Below are 20,181 nucleotides of genomic sequence, written 5' to 3'. Positions count from 1 at the left end.
TCCACCATGCACTATTTATACCACAGTGACAGTGTAGGTGTGTAAAACAGGTAAGACATGTGTTAGTCCTGTCTTGGATACATGGGAGGTACACAGTGGGATCTGACAACTCCCTGTATGGCAGCCATACACATCCCCTCCAAAGCATGTAGGACACAGACTGCACATGTACAGTCTTTACACGGACTGCATAGGACATGTTATCTACAATGTATTGGTTTACCATGAAAGCTGTGTGGCAGTTACAGTTGTAAGATATGCCATTGTAGTGACATAGCAAAGGTACCGTTGTACTCAATGACAGGTGTGATGAGTGCCAAATTTGGTATAACAATGACAGTATGGGATTTACACGCCATGCCTTTCTGTATAGGTTGTACAAAAATTAATGGATCCCCACATCTTACTGACCAGTGAAAGTCAAAGGTTACATTACTCTCTGTGTCCATAACTCCATGAGTAATGGCTCAACTGGGTGCGATGTGCGAACACTACCATAGTTTCCAGGGGTGGATGACTTCCCAAAGGATAGTATTGTGCTGTCGTCCACATTTGCTATTTGTCAGTGGCTCTGACAATGACTGAATGTTTGTCTCAAGCTGTCATAGTTAACTGTTGGTTCTGTATGGGATTAAGTGACAGCTCCTAATATGCAGTCATCTGCTTATGTAGTCAGTCAGAGGTCAATGACAGTGGCCATGACTGCAGAGAAGGGGATAGCTAGAAGACATACTCCATTAATTATGTCTGGGGAAATCCACTGTTAACTGGTGTCATTGTAGCATAGGTCTCCCAATGCTATCTTCCCATAATATGACTATCAGACACTTGGCTATCCACCAGCTGACATACCACTCTGTAAATAACCTACACAGTTTTCAGCAAGGGCTGCTAGCCTAATATGGTCAAACACCCTTGTCAGGCCATGGTAGGTTGAGTGAGCCATATTTTCCTCATCCATTGTATAGTTTAACACTCAATGATGTTCAGCAGTTAGGGTAGGTAGCCATGATCTGGCCTTCAGCAAAACAAATGGTGTATGGTCCAGTGTCAGTAGGTGTACAACATTATTACTGCTTATATTGATGATAACTCCTTTCATGGCATTTCATATCACAAAACTCAGAGAGCTGGGGACTCTGCTTGACACTGCATTCTAGTTGTCTTTTGTGTAAGTAAGTTACTTTCATCACGTTCCAAGAAGTGAGTTATCCAAGGTGACTGTACAGAGCACAGACAAACATGCTTGGGAAGTGTAGTAAGTATACACTGTGAAGGTAAGGTGGGGTTTTACACAGGTATTCTGCAGTTGGACACTACCCAAGTTGTGTGTACTAGAAGGACACAATTACCTTGTGAAGACTGTGGAAAGCAGGGGAGTCCATGGAATTGCCGGTGCCTGGCAACTACTTATGCTGGTCTCACCAAAAACACTCTCACATAGGATACCATGCACCGATGTGTTTTCTGTCATCACACAAAATGTTAATACAACACTGATGATGACAAGCAGAATACAGCCTGTTTGTTCTTCCACATAGCTGTCTCACATCATGAAAGGCTATGCAGGCTTCACATATCCTTCTCCAGGTAGATGCTTTGATTAGCATCCTGGGTGCTCAGTTGGCTTTTGCATGTTTTATGCCTTCTGTTCCAGGGTTGGTAGTATGTCACTAGGGAACTGACAAGATGGTGATTAGGAGCACTGCTGCAGTTTCACAATATAGTGTGCAATGTCAATTGACATAGATGCCAAGGCTTGCTGAAACAAGCAGCACAGTGGCTGTGATCCATCATAGGTGACAATCTCACAGTAAGTCATGCATCTTGCTCTTCAACAGATGAATGCTGGATATCTGCATGACATGGCTGTGAGGCCTACTGCAGTGGACTGGCCACCTTTGGCCAATGTGTGCCCACTTGCCTCATGTTGTAGGCATGTCATCCTGTACAGTTATGTTCCCAAAACACATGTCTGTGTTCCCATATCATGTCACACAACAACCATTGTACTATCTGGTTGATTGGCATCATAAACTTGTGAGGCCAAAGTAATGTCATCAAAGTTAAACAAGTCTTTAAGTAATTGATTGTTTTATTAGGTAATTATTTTGATTTGATATATAAGGGGATGCTGCCGTGTGCATTTTATTTCATTCTGAAAAAGTCTTTTGAGATGAAAGTGATATTAAACTGTGTTTTTGATATTGCTGGTGGTTTCCTTCATTGTTCGGTCAGACTGGTGGTTTGATTTTTATCAGTTTTTGCTGCTGCTTCATTCTTGGGACTGTTGTTTTTCATAGTAGATGTGTCTTTCCTGTGGATGGCTGGCTTAAATGAGGACCCACATTTGGAGATGTCTGTTCATCCTACACCTGGTACATCTGATTTTCAAGATACCAACCTGCTTTCCATGTTGGTGTGCACTATGAAAGACATGCAAAAGACTCTTGAAACTTCGATGGCAAGTAATTTTAGAATAACTGGTTTAAGCAATCTATCATCACTTAGTTCAGAAGATGGAAGTGTGGAGACTGTAATTGATAAGACTGCTTCAGTACTTCATTCTAAGAACAACAATATTGTGTTTAGTGACATTACTGCAGTCTTAAACTGTGATTCAGACCCATTTGATGCCTACAATTTAGCTAACTTCTACTATGTTTAATGGCATGGATGTAGAAGTGGAAAAAGAGGCTAAAAGACTTTTATCTTTGTTGGAAAAAGTACTAAAAAAGTACAGAGTTTTGGTGGTTGAGACTAAGTACTTTGATAAATGCATACAAGTGGGAGTAGTACCTAAGGGTCTGCATTTTTTTAAATGCCCTAATGATGTACTTCCAACTGAGTCCTTTTTTTCTGAATTGGTGTCAATTTTTCTAAAACAGGGCTTGACTTCTTAAAATTGCTTGGTCACAACGAATTGAGGAGGTATGTAATGATATTATAAGACAGAAGCTTCTTTGCAGAAGCTTATAAGAAATATACCCCTGTTTAAACAAAGACTAATCTGCTTTACTTTTTTCTATGGAAGAATTTGAGCAGGGTTTAATACAGAGAAAGCTAAAGAAGTTATAATGGAACGTTGATGCATATTCCAACAATACTGCCTTTTCCCATTTGTCTGATGTTAAAAAGGCTATTGGCCCCTTTAAGACACAGAACCAACTTAGGGGTCACTATAGAAACCAAGGAGCTTCTGGTCATCTTCCTGCTTCCTTTACTGAAGTTATTAAGACAGGTGGTGATGTCACTTCTGGTTTGACTTTGAATTCTGACTGTTCCACAAGTGAATTGGTTGGTGGTGTTCCTGCTGAGAATGTATTAGATATGAATGATACGTCTGATACTTCTGGTGATGAGCAGGCTGAAATGAATGGTTCTGGTCAGATTCCAGTTAATGCAGGGTGAGTCCCTTTAGAGAAGTGACCTGTTTTAAGTGAGAACGAGACGGGCGATATGTCAACAAGAAAGACTTACACAAGGAACAAGAAAAAGTAACTGATTTTACTGAACATTCTAATACTGACTTTTTGAAGGAAAAAATGTATAATCTGTCTTGTTATTCATTTACTTCTGCTCAGTTATTTGTTTTAGGGCTTGGTTTTATTTCGGAACATGTAGTTAGAAATATAAGGGGGGGTCCTATAAGGACCAACTGGAACAAAGAGAAACTATGTGGCAGCTCAGGTTAGGGGCTGACATAAAACCTGGTATTAATGACTCAGTGAATATTAAATGTTTTCTGAAGAATAGAAGACTGAAGATTTTAAAATGAACTGTCTATGTTATGTTGTTAGATGTGTGCCTTTAAATTACAGTATTCATTTTTCTAGTGCACTTTAAGTAACTGATTGTTTTATTAGGCAATTATTTTGATTTGATATATAAGGGGATGCTGTTGTGTGCATTTGTTTCATTCTGAAGAAGTCTTTTGAGACAAAAGCGATATTGCTGGTGGTTTCCTTCATTGTTCGGTCAGACTGGTGGTTTGGTTTTTATTCGTTTTTGCTGCTGCTTCATCCTTGGGACTGTTGTTTTTCAAAGTTAAACAAGTCCTCTATGCATGCACAGGCATCCACATCTTCGCTGCAAGGAGTGCCTACAAACACTGTATATTAGACTATGAATCTCAAGGGTGTGACACCATGACTCTAACTTTACAGGACCTGCTGATGAGATGTGGAAAGTGTCCCCACCCCTCTACTCCTATGACACACAAACACAACATGTGACAGTTGTGACTGCATTTTAATACTTGCTTCCATGGTGTCTCCAACAGCAGTTTTTACATATGTCAATGAGCATTTTGCCAACATGCACAGCTCACATCCTGCACCATCTACACCTACATCACACTAACTCACATGTGTGTAGCTCCTTACCAGACACATTCCCATACAGCTGACACCTCAGAAAATCCTGCCTCTAGAGAGCACAGTACACATAATACTGCTTGCACCACTCTCTCACTGGTCAAACACATGAGGCAAAACACAAAATCACACCTTTTAGTCATAGGTGATTACATCATGAGACACAATCATGTCTGTGTCAGCACAATATGCCATGCCACGCACTGCTGCAAATCAAGGAATATCAGTTAACATAATGTTGGCATCATAGTTCCTGAGGTGTGTACGACTAAGGATATATGTCACCAGACTATATGCAGACACATGAATGAGCTTAGCCAATCTGTCTCTCACTGGTATGTGCATACCTTTCACCTGCAGTTGACCTTCACCTAGGATGATGGCTCCATACACATGGAAGTAGATGGAAGTCAATAACTGCCTTTGCATGTGGTGTCATTGTAAGTGTTTTAGTACATGTCTGCCTGTGATGCCTTGCTCAACAGATGTCAGTGCTTCAGCAATGATGATCTTCATCTCTCACCCCCTGGGATTTGGAGTACTGGCCAAGGCTGCTGACATCCCTGCAATGTATCTTATATGCTCTCTCTGGAGGGAAAACTTTACAATGAGAACACTATGTTTATACAACATCATGATTATGCTGCTACACGCTGGGAATGGCAACACTGAGCCCCACTCTGTGGAGGGTGTCCCTACCTTGGAATATGCAGGCATATGCAGTCAAGGATATCTGGTTCAAGGCTGTGTACAGCACCACAGCCATACCAGACTACATGTCCTTCCACATGTTCAGACCTCAAAATGACAGTGTGCAAGGTAATGCATGTGGTGTATACATACTCATTAAGGATAGATACAGATCAAAATTTAGTGAAACACTGTGATTTCTCAGACACACTGCAGGTGCCATTCACTACTGGGAGAGCACATAATCAAGCAATTGCCAGCTATAGGAGCAGCTCCATGACTCCAGACACACATTGTGTGCATTTGAACGTATCTGGGCCTATTAAGATATATCATTACACCATGATTTGGGGTGGCATTAAGTGACCAGCAACTGTGTTGCTTAGTCATGCTGCAGCTCACTTGCCCAAAGGTTATTCCATGTCCTTAGCTACAATGCCCTGAAGCAGTGCGGTGACATCCTCATAAGGGGAACCACCATAATGCATCATGTGTTTACATAGCTTGACTGCACCTCCGCCCTGAGATAGGACAGGCAAATTTGCAGAGCTCCACACCCATGCATTATGCAAGCAGCATTACAATTGCATGGACTCGGTTGTACCTGACAAGAGGAACAAAGGCTCCTCATGGCACAGCAAACCGGGTCTATATTACATCCGCGAAAACCACTTTCAGGGAACAACTGTTTGCTGGACAATGAGCATCAAAATCTACCTCCCTCAAACAGCCACCCCAGTGAATTATTATTATAATTAATTTCCTTGGGAAAAAATGCTTGACCAACCTAAAACCAGACAAAATTTAAAACCCTTCAAAGTGGGGGGCTTCACCCCCCACACACACATCCTCAATGTGAGGGCTGAGGCCCATCCCCCCAACTAAATATACCAACTCCAAGATCGCACTTCATTGGGGAAAAGGGCAGATTCCTGATGATGGCCAATCCTTTTTTCTCCCCTTAACAAAAAATTTGCTAAAATGGACATTCATGGGAAATAGATTATGCTTGTTATCGTTCGGCAAAGAGACATTCACTGAAAGGGGTTTTCGAGGATCTAATATAGACTGCAGAAAACCTGCCTGGGGGACAACTGCCATTAGCAGCCAGTACAATAGGAGGTGGATATTGCTGTGTGACACTTAGGGTGAGGGTGCTCCCCTAAAATAGAGCCACAACCTCCTCAGCTAAAACAAGCACACAGTGTTGTTGTAACAATGTATAGACACAGTAAGTGACAAAATTAGCTACCCACACAAAGCAGACTCACAACAGACAGGCCCAGATTGTCGGTGGGTCTGTCCTCATAAGTAACCTATAGTCCCAAAGGTTCTGCATCAACTTCACTCCCCTGTCCCCAACACATGTGCCACATGACATTCCTACAACCTGTTCTTTGCCTTCCATATTTATAGGCAGGTCATAACTGGCCTCTCTATGGGGATATGCAGCATCTATTGAACATGGTAATGCCACAGGCTGCTTCCTACGTGAAATCTGACAAGGATTACTAACACAATTGGGAACACCTTGCAATCATACTGAAACCAACAGCTGCACCCCAGCCGACTGGACAACAGCAACTGTCATAACCTTGCAAAGAAATGACGCATCCACTGACCACCAGAACTCTAGACCTCTTTGCCTGACTGTCCATATTTGTATGCCCATAGAGCCAATCATCACAGAGCTAATTAGCACACATATATGTGATTTACACACAGACTGTATGCAGTTTGGATGTCTGACAGGGAGATCATGACTGTTAAATGTGCTGGAAATTTCTGAGGAACTCACCAAGTACCTGGGTCAGGGGACATCGGGGCATACAACTTGCTGGACTTAGCCAAGCCATCTGACTATATCCCCCACTCAGGCATCATTCACAAAAGCACCCACTTAGGCATCCACAATAATATCATTGTAGGGTTCACTAAGTGGCCCACTGATGGCACACATACTCAACATAGGGACATCTGCCTCCAATAGCTGATCTGTGAGCAGCAGTGCTAAACAGATGTAGGTATATTTAAGTTTGGGGGGGATGTGGGGGTGTTCCTTGACATTGAAGGAGTGGGGCTTGCACCCCCAAAAAAAAAAAAAAAAAGATTTTTTTCTGAAAATGATTTATTTTTCTTTAGATTTGTGGTTGATGGAACTAACATTGATCTAGCGACATGAATATCTATCTATCTATTCACACACATGTGCACACATATAGATAGATAGACAGACAGACAGATAGAAATATATGTGTGTGTGTGTGATTTATCTTCACTTTGTCAAACTGACATGAATGTCGACATCCTGAAGGTAAACCACTCTATGTCAAAAATGGAAACATTCTACTACTCATGCTGAAGAAGAACCTTGTTATACAAAAAAAAAATCCCAATCTTTATAGTGTCTTTTCTGCCTGCATCAGCAGTTTTGGAAATGTTTCGGTATAATATGTCTTTCCTCTCAAGCTGGTCTGCTGACAGTTTGCTTTCCATATCTTAAACATTCTGTTCCTGAAGAATAACTCCTTTCATGCTTGGCCTATCTTAAGTATCATATTGACGAGACACAGCTGCATACAAGAGTTCGTCTTGACCTGTTTGTAGATAATAAATTTCACAAACTGCACAGTTTATAAGAGATAAAATATTTTACTTCTGATTCTTATTAACAATGAATGCCAAGCTATATGTTTTTGCCACGTCAGTTAACTGCATGCACTATATACACTGAAATGAACATTTATTTTATATTTTCAGAAAAAATCAACCTAAGTCCATTTTTAACCTGTTCTTTACTCTCACATATACTCTACCTGAATCACCAACAGTTCATATCCACACTACCTGCATCATACTAAGTAAAAAGTCTTAACTCTCCTTTATTTCCACTACTCACTAAAAGGTAGCAGCAATCTTCACAAAGCAGACATACACACCACCTAAACATTACACATAACCTAAAACCCTCTTACCTCAGCTCTACATTTAAAAATGAAAATACACATATTCAAAAGTAAACATGAATTATTCACCTCCAGATTGGTTTTGATTCTGATACTATGAGGGGCGGTCATATTCAAGTAGGGACAATAGAATATCTTTGCCTGTGGCTGTTATGGAGTTTTTAGTAAGAAAGATGGAGGTTCTGTTAGCCCACAAGAGTTGGGAGTTAGCTTTTTACTTCCATAATCAAAGTGGTGAGAAACGTTAAGGGAGGGATCAAGCCAAATATAAGGTATTTGAAAGAAATAGTGTTTTCTATGGGGGTGTCCTTGTGGTCATTAATCTGCAAAAAGTTTTGTTTTTTCGAGTTTCCTTTGGCCAGAATCATAGTTTTGGTTCTGTTAAAGTATAGCTGAAGGCTTTTGTTGGAAGGTCAGTGGATAAGGGACTGGAAAACTGCTTGCAGATTTTTCTGGAGGGTAGATACTGAGAGTTTTATTTTTTTAAGTAGAACCGTGTCATCTGTGTGGAGGAGGAAGTTCACTTTGGATTCTTGTGATGCTGTTTAATGCCCCACATGCTTGTGGTCCCATCTATTTAAATGAAACATGGTGTACTGCATGCCTTCATGGATACTACATACAGCTGTAGCAGGTCAGCTGCCAGTTCACAAATATTAGTTTGATTTATATACTTGGGATCTTTTCCCATCAAGCTCCTAACCTGTGGGACATGATACCAAAGCAACTTCATGACTGATACTCTGCATTGCTTCAGGAGGTCTCAAAATACAGTTCCTTAACAGAGAATTCTGGACCTGGATATTAATCGCTTTGCTTGAATTATACATAGGTTTTTATGTCTATGGTGATGTTAACACTTTGAGATTTTTTTTTAATCTATTCATTGTTTTAACATTGAACTGCAAGTACTACAGACATATAGATAAAAAACTCAATGGAAGAGAAAATACATGAAAGTAATGATTAATGTTACATGGCAATCCATATCCACATGTTTTCAGAAGGGAGATCCTTTATAACTAACGGCTGTTTCCACATGCCCTTTTCACTGAAGTAGTATACATAAAGTGGGGTATTTGACTATGAGAAACAGAAGGAAAACATATATTATGAAGTGTAATCAGAAATATATTTAAGCTGGCTGTAGTGTTATGCAGAGAATTTTGATATTAGGCAATCCTAAGAACTGAATAAAGTGATTACTAGAGTGGGATTACAATGGGAGAAATTTATCTGACCAGAGAACAAATTTTATTACCCACATGATAGATTAGTGGGCCACTGTACTTACATTTCGAAGAGTTTGTTATGAAAATGTGTGACTGAAGGAGTTGGTGAGGGAATGCATTAATGAATTTTGTGACATGCCCAGATCTGGTATCCCTAGTATGAACTTGTCTGAGAGATGTCTGGAAAGGTAAGGGAAGTGATGCTAGAAACACAGCAAGGAAAAAAAAATATTTTTCGCTTCTAAACCTTTGATTGAATATATGTTCAAAAAGTAGGGCAGAACTCAATAACCTATGATAGATATAGTAATAAAGCAAAAGCAGAAAAGGTAAAGTATAACTAAATTATAGGAAAACTAATAAAATTATTAAAATGTTGATTTTACTCTATTAAAATATGGGTTTTTCTCTAAAGTTCTACACAGAATTTGCTATTCATGCATGAAGGATGTCATTTGGTAAAAGGTATGGCAAGCAGACACTTCTCATGAAGACAAAAAATGTCTTGGCAAATTTTTTAAAACTTTGATCACAGATACTAGAAAATTAAAGTGTGTATGTGTGTGTGTGTGTGTGTGTGTGCGCGCGTGTGCGTGTGTCCCTATATTCAGATACCAGAAAATATGGTGGGGTTACATGGTGTTTGTGAATTGGCACAGAAAGGATAACTCCACTAATTATAATTAAAGGAGAAATTGAGGAAAATCCCTGAAAATGAAATGAATTGAGAAGTTTAAGACAGCATGCAATTTTCATCATTGCTGGTGTTTATAACCAAATGTGTTATATACATTTAGAAAAGAAAGGTTGACAATGCTGCTACTTCATCTGTGTGTGACTTAGAATCTTTTCAGGTAAAAATGTGAAAAAAAATAGTAAATTATGTAATGTAGCATCTACAAGTATTCAGACTGAATGGTGTTCCCCAAAGAGGATTCCGATATTAGGCTATTCTTACAATCTTAAAAAGCTTAACTTTACTACCAATTTTGATATTTAGCTTTTACTTAGATCTGACAAAACTTTTGAATATGAATACCTAACTACTTTTTTCTCAATGGGATGTTGTGAAATACCTTTTAAACAAAACAACTAAGAAAAATACAATTGTAATGCGAAGAGAAACATTCCACTTAAACGTATGTAGTGGGATATATAGTCATCAAGTGGGCTAAACAAAAGGTTCATTTTTAACTGATTACACAATCCACTCTCAAGTACTTGAAATGATCAAAATGTCACATTGGTATCTCCCATCACAAAGACAAAATGTTAATATTTTAAGATTAAGTATGCACCAAACAGAAGAACTTTGTAGCATATTTTAAAAAGATGAAAAGGTAAAATAAAAATAAACTTAATAGGTAATACTATCAGAAACATAAAACCAGAAGGAAAAAGAAAAATGGATTGAAAAATCTAATAATATTTTTTCATATTTGCAAGCAGTTATGTGTTTCTTTTTTCAGGAGCAAAAAGTCTCATTTATCAAGGACTATAGCATGTTTTAAAACAGATTATATCCAAATCTACTAATCTTTTGTGAAAACAACAACAAAGTAGTTACCTGAGGTAGGAATGTGGATTCATTTCTATTAAGTGAGCTTTTAAGACATGCATATAAGATTATAAGATGTGTCCATATTCTTTTGTCTAGAGATAATGCCAGATTTATTCAAAATATGACATTGAGAAAATGGAGGCTTTTGTACAACAGTGAAACATAATCTTTAGACTCCTTCACAATTAGCTTGAAATGTAGATAATACCAACTGGTAAACCATGGCAGCCTGCTAATTTTAATTTGACTATTCTTTATCATCTTAGGATGGGACTGTTTGCTCATATATGTGAAGTTCTCAGTATTACTTGCAGTACTTATGAGGTGAAATAATTTAGCACCAGTAACCTCATTGTTGTACTAGTTAATAACCTCACCATTATACTGGTTACGTTGTGGGTTTTTTGCTTTTCATGTTTGTTCATATATATAATCTGAACATATTGTTTGAATAATATTGTTTTTTTACGTGAAGATATTTCAGTAATTTTAACTTCACAATGTTTTTATCTAGCCATTATGAAAAACAGATTCAGAAAATAGGGAGCAATACAACTAAGGTCAAACAAACTATTACACTTTCATTTTGTGTTAAAAATGAAAAGGGCAGAAAAATGAATACCACTGCCAACTAAATAGATGTATGAATGTGAGTACCTACTGCCCCATACCTGCCGGACTGACAGCATACATTTTTATACTATCCACAATATTACAATTTTGGCTATACCAGTAAATGAAGAATTTTTTCCATGGGCATTTGTGTTTGTAGTAGAAGATAAATATGTTTTAGCCATTATTGATGCAGTTGAAGAGATTCCTCTGATGTTTTTCCACTGTTCTCAGATGGTTTGAACTTCTTCTGTTGACAAATCACATGAACCCTTTCATAAAGGTAAAGATGCACACAAATAATGATAAATGGGTTTGGCAGTGGCTAAAAAGCTGAGGTAGTCTGTTCATACATACATACATACGAACATAGACATAAAACATGAAATGTTTAAATTGACAAAATGAGCTTGGCATAGAAGGCAGAAAGTGAGGGAAGCATGACAGTTATTGCAATGTCCAATTCAAATACATTTTAAAATAAAAAATATTGGAAAATTTCTGAATATGAAACAGATAACTATAAATGAGCTGGAAATAAGAAGTTAAAACTTATACTGGAATAAAAATTAAAACAGGAAAGGAAAAGAACGCATATAAATGGAGGGTGGAAACAGTTATTAGATCTCACCAGTGGGAGGAAAAGTATCTAAAAGTATAAAAAATGTGAACTAGGTAAGTGGCATTATTTTTAGATCTCATCGGAATGCAGTGTTCCCAAAATATTGTTATGCATGGATTTATGCTTTGAGAAGCCAATGCAAAACTACTGATATTACTGTTAGGTATTGAAAGGAAATATAATCAAAAAAGTTTTCATAAAATTTTGAATATCTAAGCTTACTATGTTCAAGAACAGATTGTGAACACCTTACAAAAAACAGAACCAGTAGTAAAGCAGTGGAAAATGTAGGAGATTTTTTTGTGGTTATAGGATTTGTGAGGATGTTTTTGATAGTGTACAATATAGAAAAACAAACATAGTAAAGAAAGGAATGTTAAGGTATATTTTCATAAAACTTAGTACAGTATTAGCATTTAAACAAAGAAAATAAAGTGAGTGAAAATGCAATGAATTGATAAATGAGATGTACTAAAGGTACATAAACATCTTTATGTCTCTCATAATAAAATACTGTGTGCCTATGTTTAGGGATACTATTAATATTAAGCGCCAAAAATGTACTAAATAGAGGCTTGCCTCATTAGAATTAGTTGCAGAAAATGTCTGAAAAGGAAAAGGTGTAATAAACATTACTGAACAGTAAAAAAGTTTAGAATTTTCATATATAAGAAAAATAGGTCAATTACAACAGCTCACAGACAAGAAGAAAGAATATTCTGTTAGAGCAATTTAGCAACTAATAAGATAGAAGTGTGAATAAAAATGACACTGTGCCAATGTGTATACAAGTTTCCATGATGAGAGAGATTAACAGGTTTTGAGTTGTTGCTCATGCTAAGATAAATAGCTGAAAGGGAAAGAGTTCAAATAAATTCAACAAGAGCTAAGACAAGAGTGAAAGGATCTTAGATAAATGTGTTGCAAATACAGTGACATTCAGAGAAGTACTGCTTATCAGTAGAATTACAGTGCTCCAGTGGTACATATTAGGTTCAACAATCTGATGAAAAAAACATTGCAAAGCTAAGGTCTTTCATTTCAATGAGTTTGGATATATATCTGATATATGACAAAATCATTAAATACACTATGCAGTTGTCTGAGAGAGGAAAACAGATGCAATGCAAATGGTTAAAAGGTCTTGTTAGAGCTGTTATACAACAAGAGGAGAAGGTGACAGTAACCATCAAGGAAAATGCACCTTCTCTCAAAAGAGCATGACAGTTTTATTCATCTTGGAGTGGATCAAATGGACACTTTTCAGAGTTAGCCTAGATGCAATAAAACATACAGAAAAAAAATAGAAACTCAAACCAGCCAAATATTACAGAGTGGGAGTAGCCAATGAGAAGAAATCAAGTAAATAGTGAAAATGCAGTTTATAAATGACCAATGCAAATAGCTGAACAAAGAAAAAATAGCAATGATTTATTACACAAAAGAAGACAAGAAGGAAATCAAGGGAAAAGTAACGTAGAAAGGACAGGAGAGGGGTCAGTACGTGCTATAGGAAGAACAATAGTACTGCTACACTACAGCAATGGAAATTAAGAGAGAAGACATATGTACTATTGGAAAAAATCAAAGGCTTTACACACATTGATACGTTTACATAAAACTGAAAGGCTTTATACATATTGTTAAATGTATATGCTGCATGATGAAAGTAAATGGATCGGCTTTGAATGGTCACCGTCAATGCAAAATCCTACTTCATCTATTAGCATTCAAAAACATGGCACAGTAAGAATCACAACTTTGATGCAAACAGACATGTAACATTTAACAGAGGGAAAGATTGGATAAAAATGTGAGATGATGTAACTCTGTAGAAGGGGTGATAACATCAAACACAGGTAAAAACCACGTGAGTAGGCTCAGTTTGGGCCAAACTGGTACCAAACAGAAATGGCAGAATGAGCCACACAGCATATACAAAACTTTCTCATCATCATCATCATAAGGAAACAATAAGAAAATGGGCACTTCAGATGAAATACACCCCCTGAGGCAGACACAGCTGATAACATGGAAAGTGTATCCATTTGTATAATGGTCAAAGTCAAAGTAACCAAACACAGTGATGAAGGAAGGAAAGTAAACAATAAGAAAACAACAGCATTTTCATACTAGAAGTGAAATGAAAGGATTTGCTGATGGTGGATGTCATAATACAGATACAAAACAAGACATTGATTAAAGCCATATCAAAGAGCTAAAGTCATGCTCGATGTATTTCCCCAGTAACAAAATAACCACCATTTTCCCTAATTTATTGAAAAATAAGAAAGTCACATTAATTCCAAATGCATGATAAAAGCATTCATTCTACTCCAACATAATATACCATGGGTGCCTTCTATAGTAGATCATATGAAACCCCATAGTTGAACAGTGCAGGAAATGTACAGTGAGGACATCTATAAAAAGTTTTAAAACTGTATACAACATAGCTTTTGTTGGTCACTTTCAGCATCTCTTCTGTAGCTAGAACAAAGTTGTATGAGCTTTATCACCACATTTTCCTCATAAGTTAAAAAAAAGACTACATGGCTAGTGGGCTATAAAACAATTACCCATTTTTTTTGAGTAGTTGTAGATAAAACAATATGAATTTTAGCCTTCACTAACCATGACTGACTCTACATTTCCACTTCATACTCCAATGCACACTAATTCTGCCCATTGCACTCAATGTTGTGACTGCACACATGCCGCATAATCAATCATATACTATAATGGCAGTCACACTCATTCTCACATGTCCATGCAATATGGGCATAGCATAAACCATGCAGGACTCAACTATAGAAGGAAGTTTAACACAAACATACTGATTTTTAATAGAAGTAAACACATATTAGTTGTTACTGCAAATGTCACGTGCATGTATGGTGCAGATATTCAATGATAATTTGTAGCAGCGGTGGTGGTGCTACGGTAGCACTGTCGCCTCACAGTAAGACGTTGTCCTGTTTGATTCTCAGCTAGAGCGTCTTCTGCATGGAGACATCCGTGAATGGGCGTACCTTCGTTGAAGGTTAAGCGTCAGGCCTGGCAAGCCGGTACATAAAAATCAACTGCCAATCATTAGCGGACTGGAGTTCCGCTGTGGCGACCCCTAACCGGGAAAAGCTGAAAGACACAAACATTCAATGATAATTTGTACAGCATTCATTTAATCTGCCAGTATGTTTGATGTATGCCTTTACTTCACATTTAAGTCCAAGACTTTGTCAGAACTTAACTTACACAGCATACCATACTACATCTGTCAGTCTAGAACATCTTTGTTTTACACCAATTCTTCCATGACCTTTGCTTACCTCTTAACTAACCTCTTTGGTTAAGAATTTTGGATAAAGCCAAAAATTATGGGGTGAGGGGACATACAACTCAACTGTCTAGAAATGAGCAGAATGCCCAGGTTTTTGCCACATTTTGTTGATGAGTACCTCATAAAAATAATGTTTTTCTGGCAAATCATTGAGGGTTGAAACAGTGCACATTTGAGTTTCAAACTTTGAACACTTTAAAATGTGTGCTAATGCAAAACTTGTTACTCTAGTAAATTTCTAATTTTATAAGAGCAATATTTAAAATCTGTTCCTCATTTTGCCTATGACCCCATTGTTTTTGCCTCTGTCTGGAAATCTTGTTCTAAGAAGATGAAAGGTATGAATAAAAGACATTTTAATAATTACCATACTTCACTTACAAAGTTAATGGAAATACGGTTTGGTATTATTGACATGACAGTATCAAAAAAATCGAAGATTTTAATAAGGACAGGGAGAATTTGTGTGTTTGTGTCTTTCGGCTTTTCCCGGTTAGGGGTCGTCAGAGATAAAGCCACATGACTGGTGTGTGTGTGTGTGTGTGTGTGTATATATATATATATATATATATATATATATATATGGCCCAAAAATCATGGAAAATTTTAAATATTACTCCAATTCAGTTATAACTATTACTACACAGATTTTGCCTGTACATCCATTTCTGAAAAATATGTATGCAACTCTAATGTATCACAGTCTTAATTGACTACAAATTGTGCACCCTCTGTTGAGGAAAAATATTTTTTACGCAGAGCAGAACAAAACCTGTGAGTAAAAATCTGAAAGAATTGAGAACTATGATTGCAGTTTATTGGAAGGAGTGTTCCACTTTGTGGAGATGGAAAGCTGACAGCTATGCTTTCAGACAGCGATATCGGAGTTGCACTACCTTAATACTTCTTTAAACTTATTAGCATTGCTTGGCCTCTAAAACTGTTGAGGAACATTTCTCGTCTTTCACAACAGGCGGTCTTTAGATACTAAATTGCACGAAAAGTGCAGTGCATGCTTTTCGCCGTGCGAACACTCGGGTCACTATAGGAATAAAACAGGTTGCACTCAGTGAAACTTGTGAATTACGTATCCCTGTTTTTTTTTTATTTTTTTTTTTAGATCTGCTGTCTCACCACATCTGCTTTCTTGGTTCCGGTGGAAGCTTCTTTCACACGATGATACATATCGATATCATTTTCACGTCCCCCCTCTCCCCGCCCCCGTAACAGAAACTCAGCCCCACGTGACGCTGGGGACAGCATCGTCCTGCTGAAGCCTGCCTGACCCCGCCCACTCATGGCATTTCACAGCATGAGGGGGAGTGGCTGCTCCTCCTAAAACTTGCATGGCACTGTGTTCAGAAGTTCGCTTGCAGGGGAGATCATCTATGAACATTGACTGTCATTACTCGCAGTTTACTAATTTAGAAAAATGCAGACTAGAATTAATGCCATCCAAGGGTCGGTGTGCAGTTCAGCGGTGAGATTGGATAAATGTGCTCGATTTCTGTAATCCAAAACACGGGGTGAATTCAGTTTCTTTTTACATGGAATTTCAGAACTCAGCTGAGACTGTCTATCACTATTTCTTGTACTGAGTGCAACAGCGCTAGTGCCGCTTCTTTCTGGGTGAAAAGGAGTGTGTGAATGAAACTCCTTTCGTTTTCCTTAAACTCTAAAAAACAAACTGTGATTATGACTCCTATATGCTTTAGTCCTAAAAGTATGAAAGAAAGGAACTGCGAATTTAAATGCTAGAATAGCTGAAGGACCATCATGTATTATGGGAGGCTAAATAATTTTTAATTTTAGTAACTCTTCAGGAAAACAATACTAGTTATTTTAACACGTTTAGCGCCTGAGCTGCGCAGTGTTTTTGCAGGGGGACCTACTGCAGAAATTTCTTGCAGACCATGACTGAAACGTATTCTGCAGGCTTTTGGAATCAAACCGGCAACGCAACACTACTCACTACAACTGACAACGTGACAGCGTGCCTGTTAACCAAAACTGCTTTTCAGTTCTATTATTTACCGATTGTTTATTTTATAGTTTTCCTTGCTGGTCTAATTGGGAATAGTGTGGCCGTATGGATGTTTGTCTTCCACATGAAACCGTGGAGCGGCATTTCAGTGTATATGTTCAACCTGGCCCTTGCAGACTTCCTCTACGTCCTCACTTTGCCTCTTCTGATTTTCTACTACTTCAACAAAACAGATTGGGTATTTGGAGAGTTGCTGTGCAAACTGCAGCGCTTCATGTTCCATGTGAACCTGTATGGTAGCATCATATTCTTGACCTGCATCAGTGTGCACAGGTATACGGGTGTTGTATATCCACTCAAGTCCCTTGGGAGACTTAAAAAGAAAAATGCATTTTATGTAAGTGCAAGTGTTTGGATTATTGTCATTGTCGGCATTTCCCCTATCTTTTACTACTCACGTACGGGTTACAAGAAGAATCTGACAGTCACTTGTTATGACACAACCTCTGATGAGTACTTGAGGAGTTACTTCATTTACAGCATGTGCACAACAATTTTTGGCTTTTGCATCCCTTTTATTGTAATCCTGAGCTGCTACGTACTCATTGCAAAAGCGTTGATCAACAATGACATGACCAATGCCCCTCTGCGAAGGAAATCTATCTACCTGGTTATCATCGTGCTGGCAGTATTCTCCATTTCTTATCTTCCTTTCCATGTCATGAAAAATTTGAACCTGCGCTCCAGGCTCGATTTCCAAACTCCTTCCATGTGCGCATTTAATGACAGGGTTTACGCAACCTACCAAGTCACACGGGGCTTGGCCAGCCTCAACAGCTGCGTTGATCCTATTCTTTACTTTTTGGCGGGAGACACTTTCAGGAAAAGACTCTCCAGGGCGACTAAAAAGGGGACTAGGAAGAGTGAGGTGGTATCCAAAAGTGAGGAGCTTTCTCTCAATATGATATCAGACTATTCCCAAAATGGGAATACCCGCATATGCACATGAATTCAGAAATTTGGGGTAGGAGAGGAAATTAATTATGTGATACTGTCACCTTTTTAAGGAGTATTGTTTTATGTAGTGGCCATGTTTTGGTAACCTGCCTGAAGAACATGTTATTTTGATTTTTTCTGACCTACAACAGCAGTGTAAAGGATTGTAAGTGCGGGGTAGTGTGCTGCTTTCAATAAGCTAGGTGCAGTTGGCTGTTTGCTTTCAAGAGACAGTGTTCTGCAGAAACTTGTCCCGACAGGTTTTTTTCCACCTTCAGAAAGCTGTAACATTTGTGTATTGCATTTCCTGGGCCATCACTGACAGGCAGGGATCGTCTGTCTAAGAGACTGGCTTGCAGCCAATGTCATGAATAGGCTGAATGCTTCAGAGTTCATGGGAATTCAGTGCAAACAGCTGCATGCAGTACAACAACCCAGATCAGTACCTCAGGCTTCTGATTTCAGAGGTTTAGCACTTTGGGAAGTGCTGAAGACCCTTATACAAGCAGTTTAAGGGGAAAACGTGTAAATAAGTAAGCTGGACGCCAGACAGTGCTGTGATCATATTCACACTGACTTGTTCAGCTATCACTATTTAAACCTTTGTGTGGTTTATATTTTAATTTTGCTGTTTAAGCAGAAGTATGTATAGGATACAATTCCAGGTTCTGCCTGCAGTATTGTTCAGTTACATTCACCAGTAGTTAAACCCTTCCATATGTCTAAGTAGAGAAATGATATAAATGCTGTCAAAATATATTACCTTCAAATCTAATAAATGATCAGGGAAAGCTAACTCCTCCACTCCCTAGCAGAGCTTTACATTTCACTTCAGAATAGCAGTTTCCTAACATGCCCAAACTGCACACATTTTCTAAAATGATTTGCCAGCTTATTGACTGAACTTTGACAGAATTACAGGAAGGAAAGCACATTAAAAAAAAATGATATGAGGAAATGATATCCTGGTTATGATTTTAAAACAAAGCTGTGATTGCCTTTTTCTACATTAACACTAATTTTTATGAAATATTTATGACTGCCCAACTCTCTTGTGGCTAGCTGTATGTGGTCAGTGTGGTGAATCTGTGCGCTTAATTCCACTGGTATTTAATATTAAAGCACTTTTAACTAAGACTGACACTTCATGTGCCTAATCCTGTATACTCCTAAGACTAACATGAAGGGATATATATGTGTTGTGTATTATAATTTAAGCAATGTTGATGTTCTTAGATTGTATTTTGTTATACGTAATGCTGATATGCACATTTTATATTTATCTGTGGTGAATTCAGTATTTTCCCAATAAAGCAGCTGTTGTGCAGCTTTAGGTATGAGATAGCATAACATTTAAGACCCCTTTATTTCTCCTGCCCAATTTGTGATGACAAAGTCGACTGCAGTATTTCAATATAAATAAAGAGAACACTTTTGTATGTGATTAAGTGCTTTAACCTGTGTTTTTATATCAGTACCATCATTGTTCATACTTTAAGTGATGTGATATAGTTTGCATTTCTTGTCTTGTTTTTGATATATGGTTATATGTAAAATCAGAAAATGAGGACACTTCCCTTAGTAAGAAATTATTTCTTCTTGGTGGTTCAAAATTGCTGGAATTCTCTATCTATGTTTTCTGAGACAAAATTTGAGAGTTTCAAAGCTAAAGATATGATTGTGCCAACACTTAAATTTAAAGTTAGATATGTTTTTTTAACTTTGCTATTTTAAGTTTCATACACAGTAGGTTAGTGATAGTTTGCTGCTCTAATTATTTATCTAAAAACTACATGAGTAAA

General features: G+C 37.8%; 1 protein-coding gene across 1 annotated transcript; it reads left to right on the top strand.

Moving 5' to 3' along the window:
* The first annotated feature begins 16,707 nt into the window (after positions 1 to 16,707).
* On the top strand, positions 16,708 to 19,823 carry P2RY1 (purinergic receptor P2Y1). Its single transcript, XM_044070519.1, has one exon. The coding sequence runs from the start codon at positions 17,313 to 17,315 to the stop codon at positions 18,390 to 18,392; it is 1,080 nt and encodes a 359-aa protein (XP_043926454.1). The 5' UTR covers positions 16,708 to 17,312; the 3' UTR covers positions 18,393 to 19,823.
* The last annotated feature ends 358 nt before the right edge of the window (positions 19,824 to 20,181 follow it).

This window comes from Protopterus annectens, chromosome 4.part1, assembly GCF_019279795.1.
Source record: "Protopterus annectens isolate FY-2018-M chromosome 4.part1, PAN1.0, whole genome shotgun sequence".
In the NCBI taxonomy this organism is placed as follows: Eukaryota; Metazoa; Chordata; order Ceratodontiformes; family Protopteridae; genus Protopterus; species Protopterus annectens.
The sequence above is the reverse complement of the archived record's forward strand: the minus strand, read 5'-3'. Positions and strand labels throughout refer to the sequence as shown.

Coding starts and splice junctions, on each gene's coding strand:
- P2RY1 (XM_044070519.1), top strand. CDS start 17,313: ATGACTGAAACGTATTCTGCAGGCTTTTGGAATCAAACCGGCAACGCA.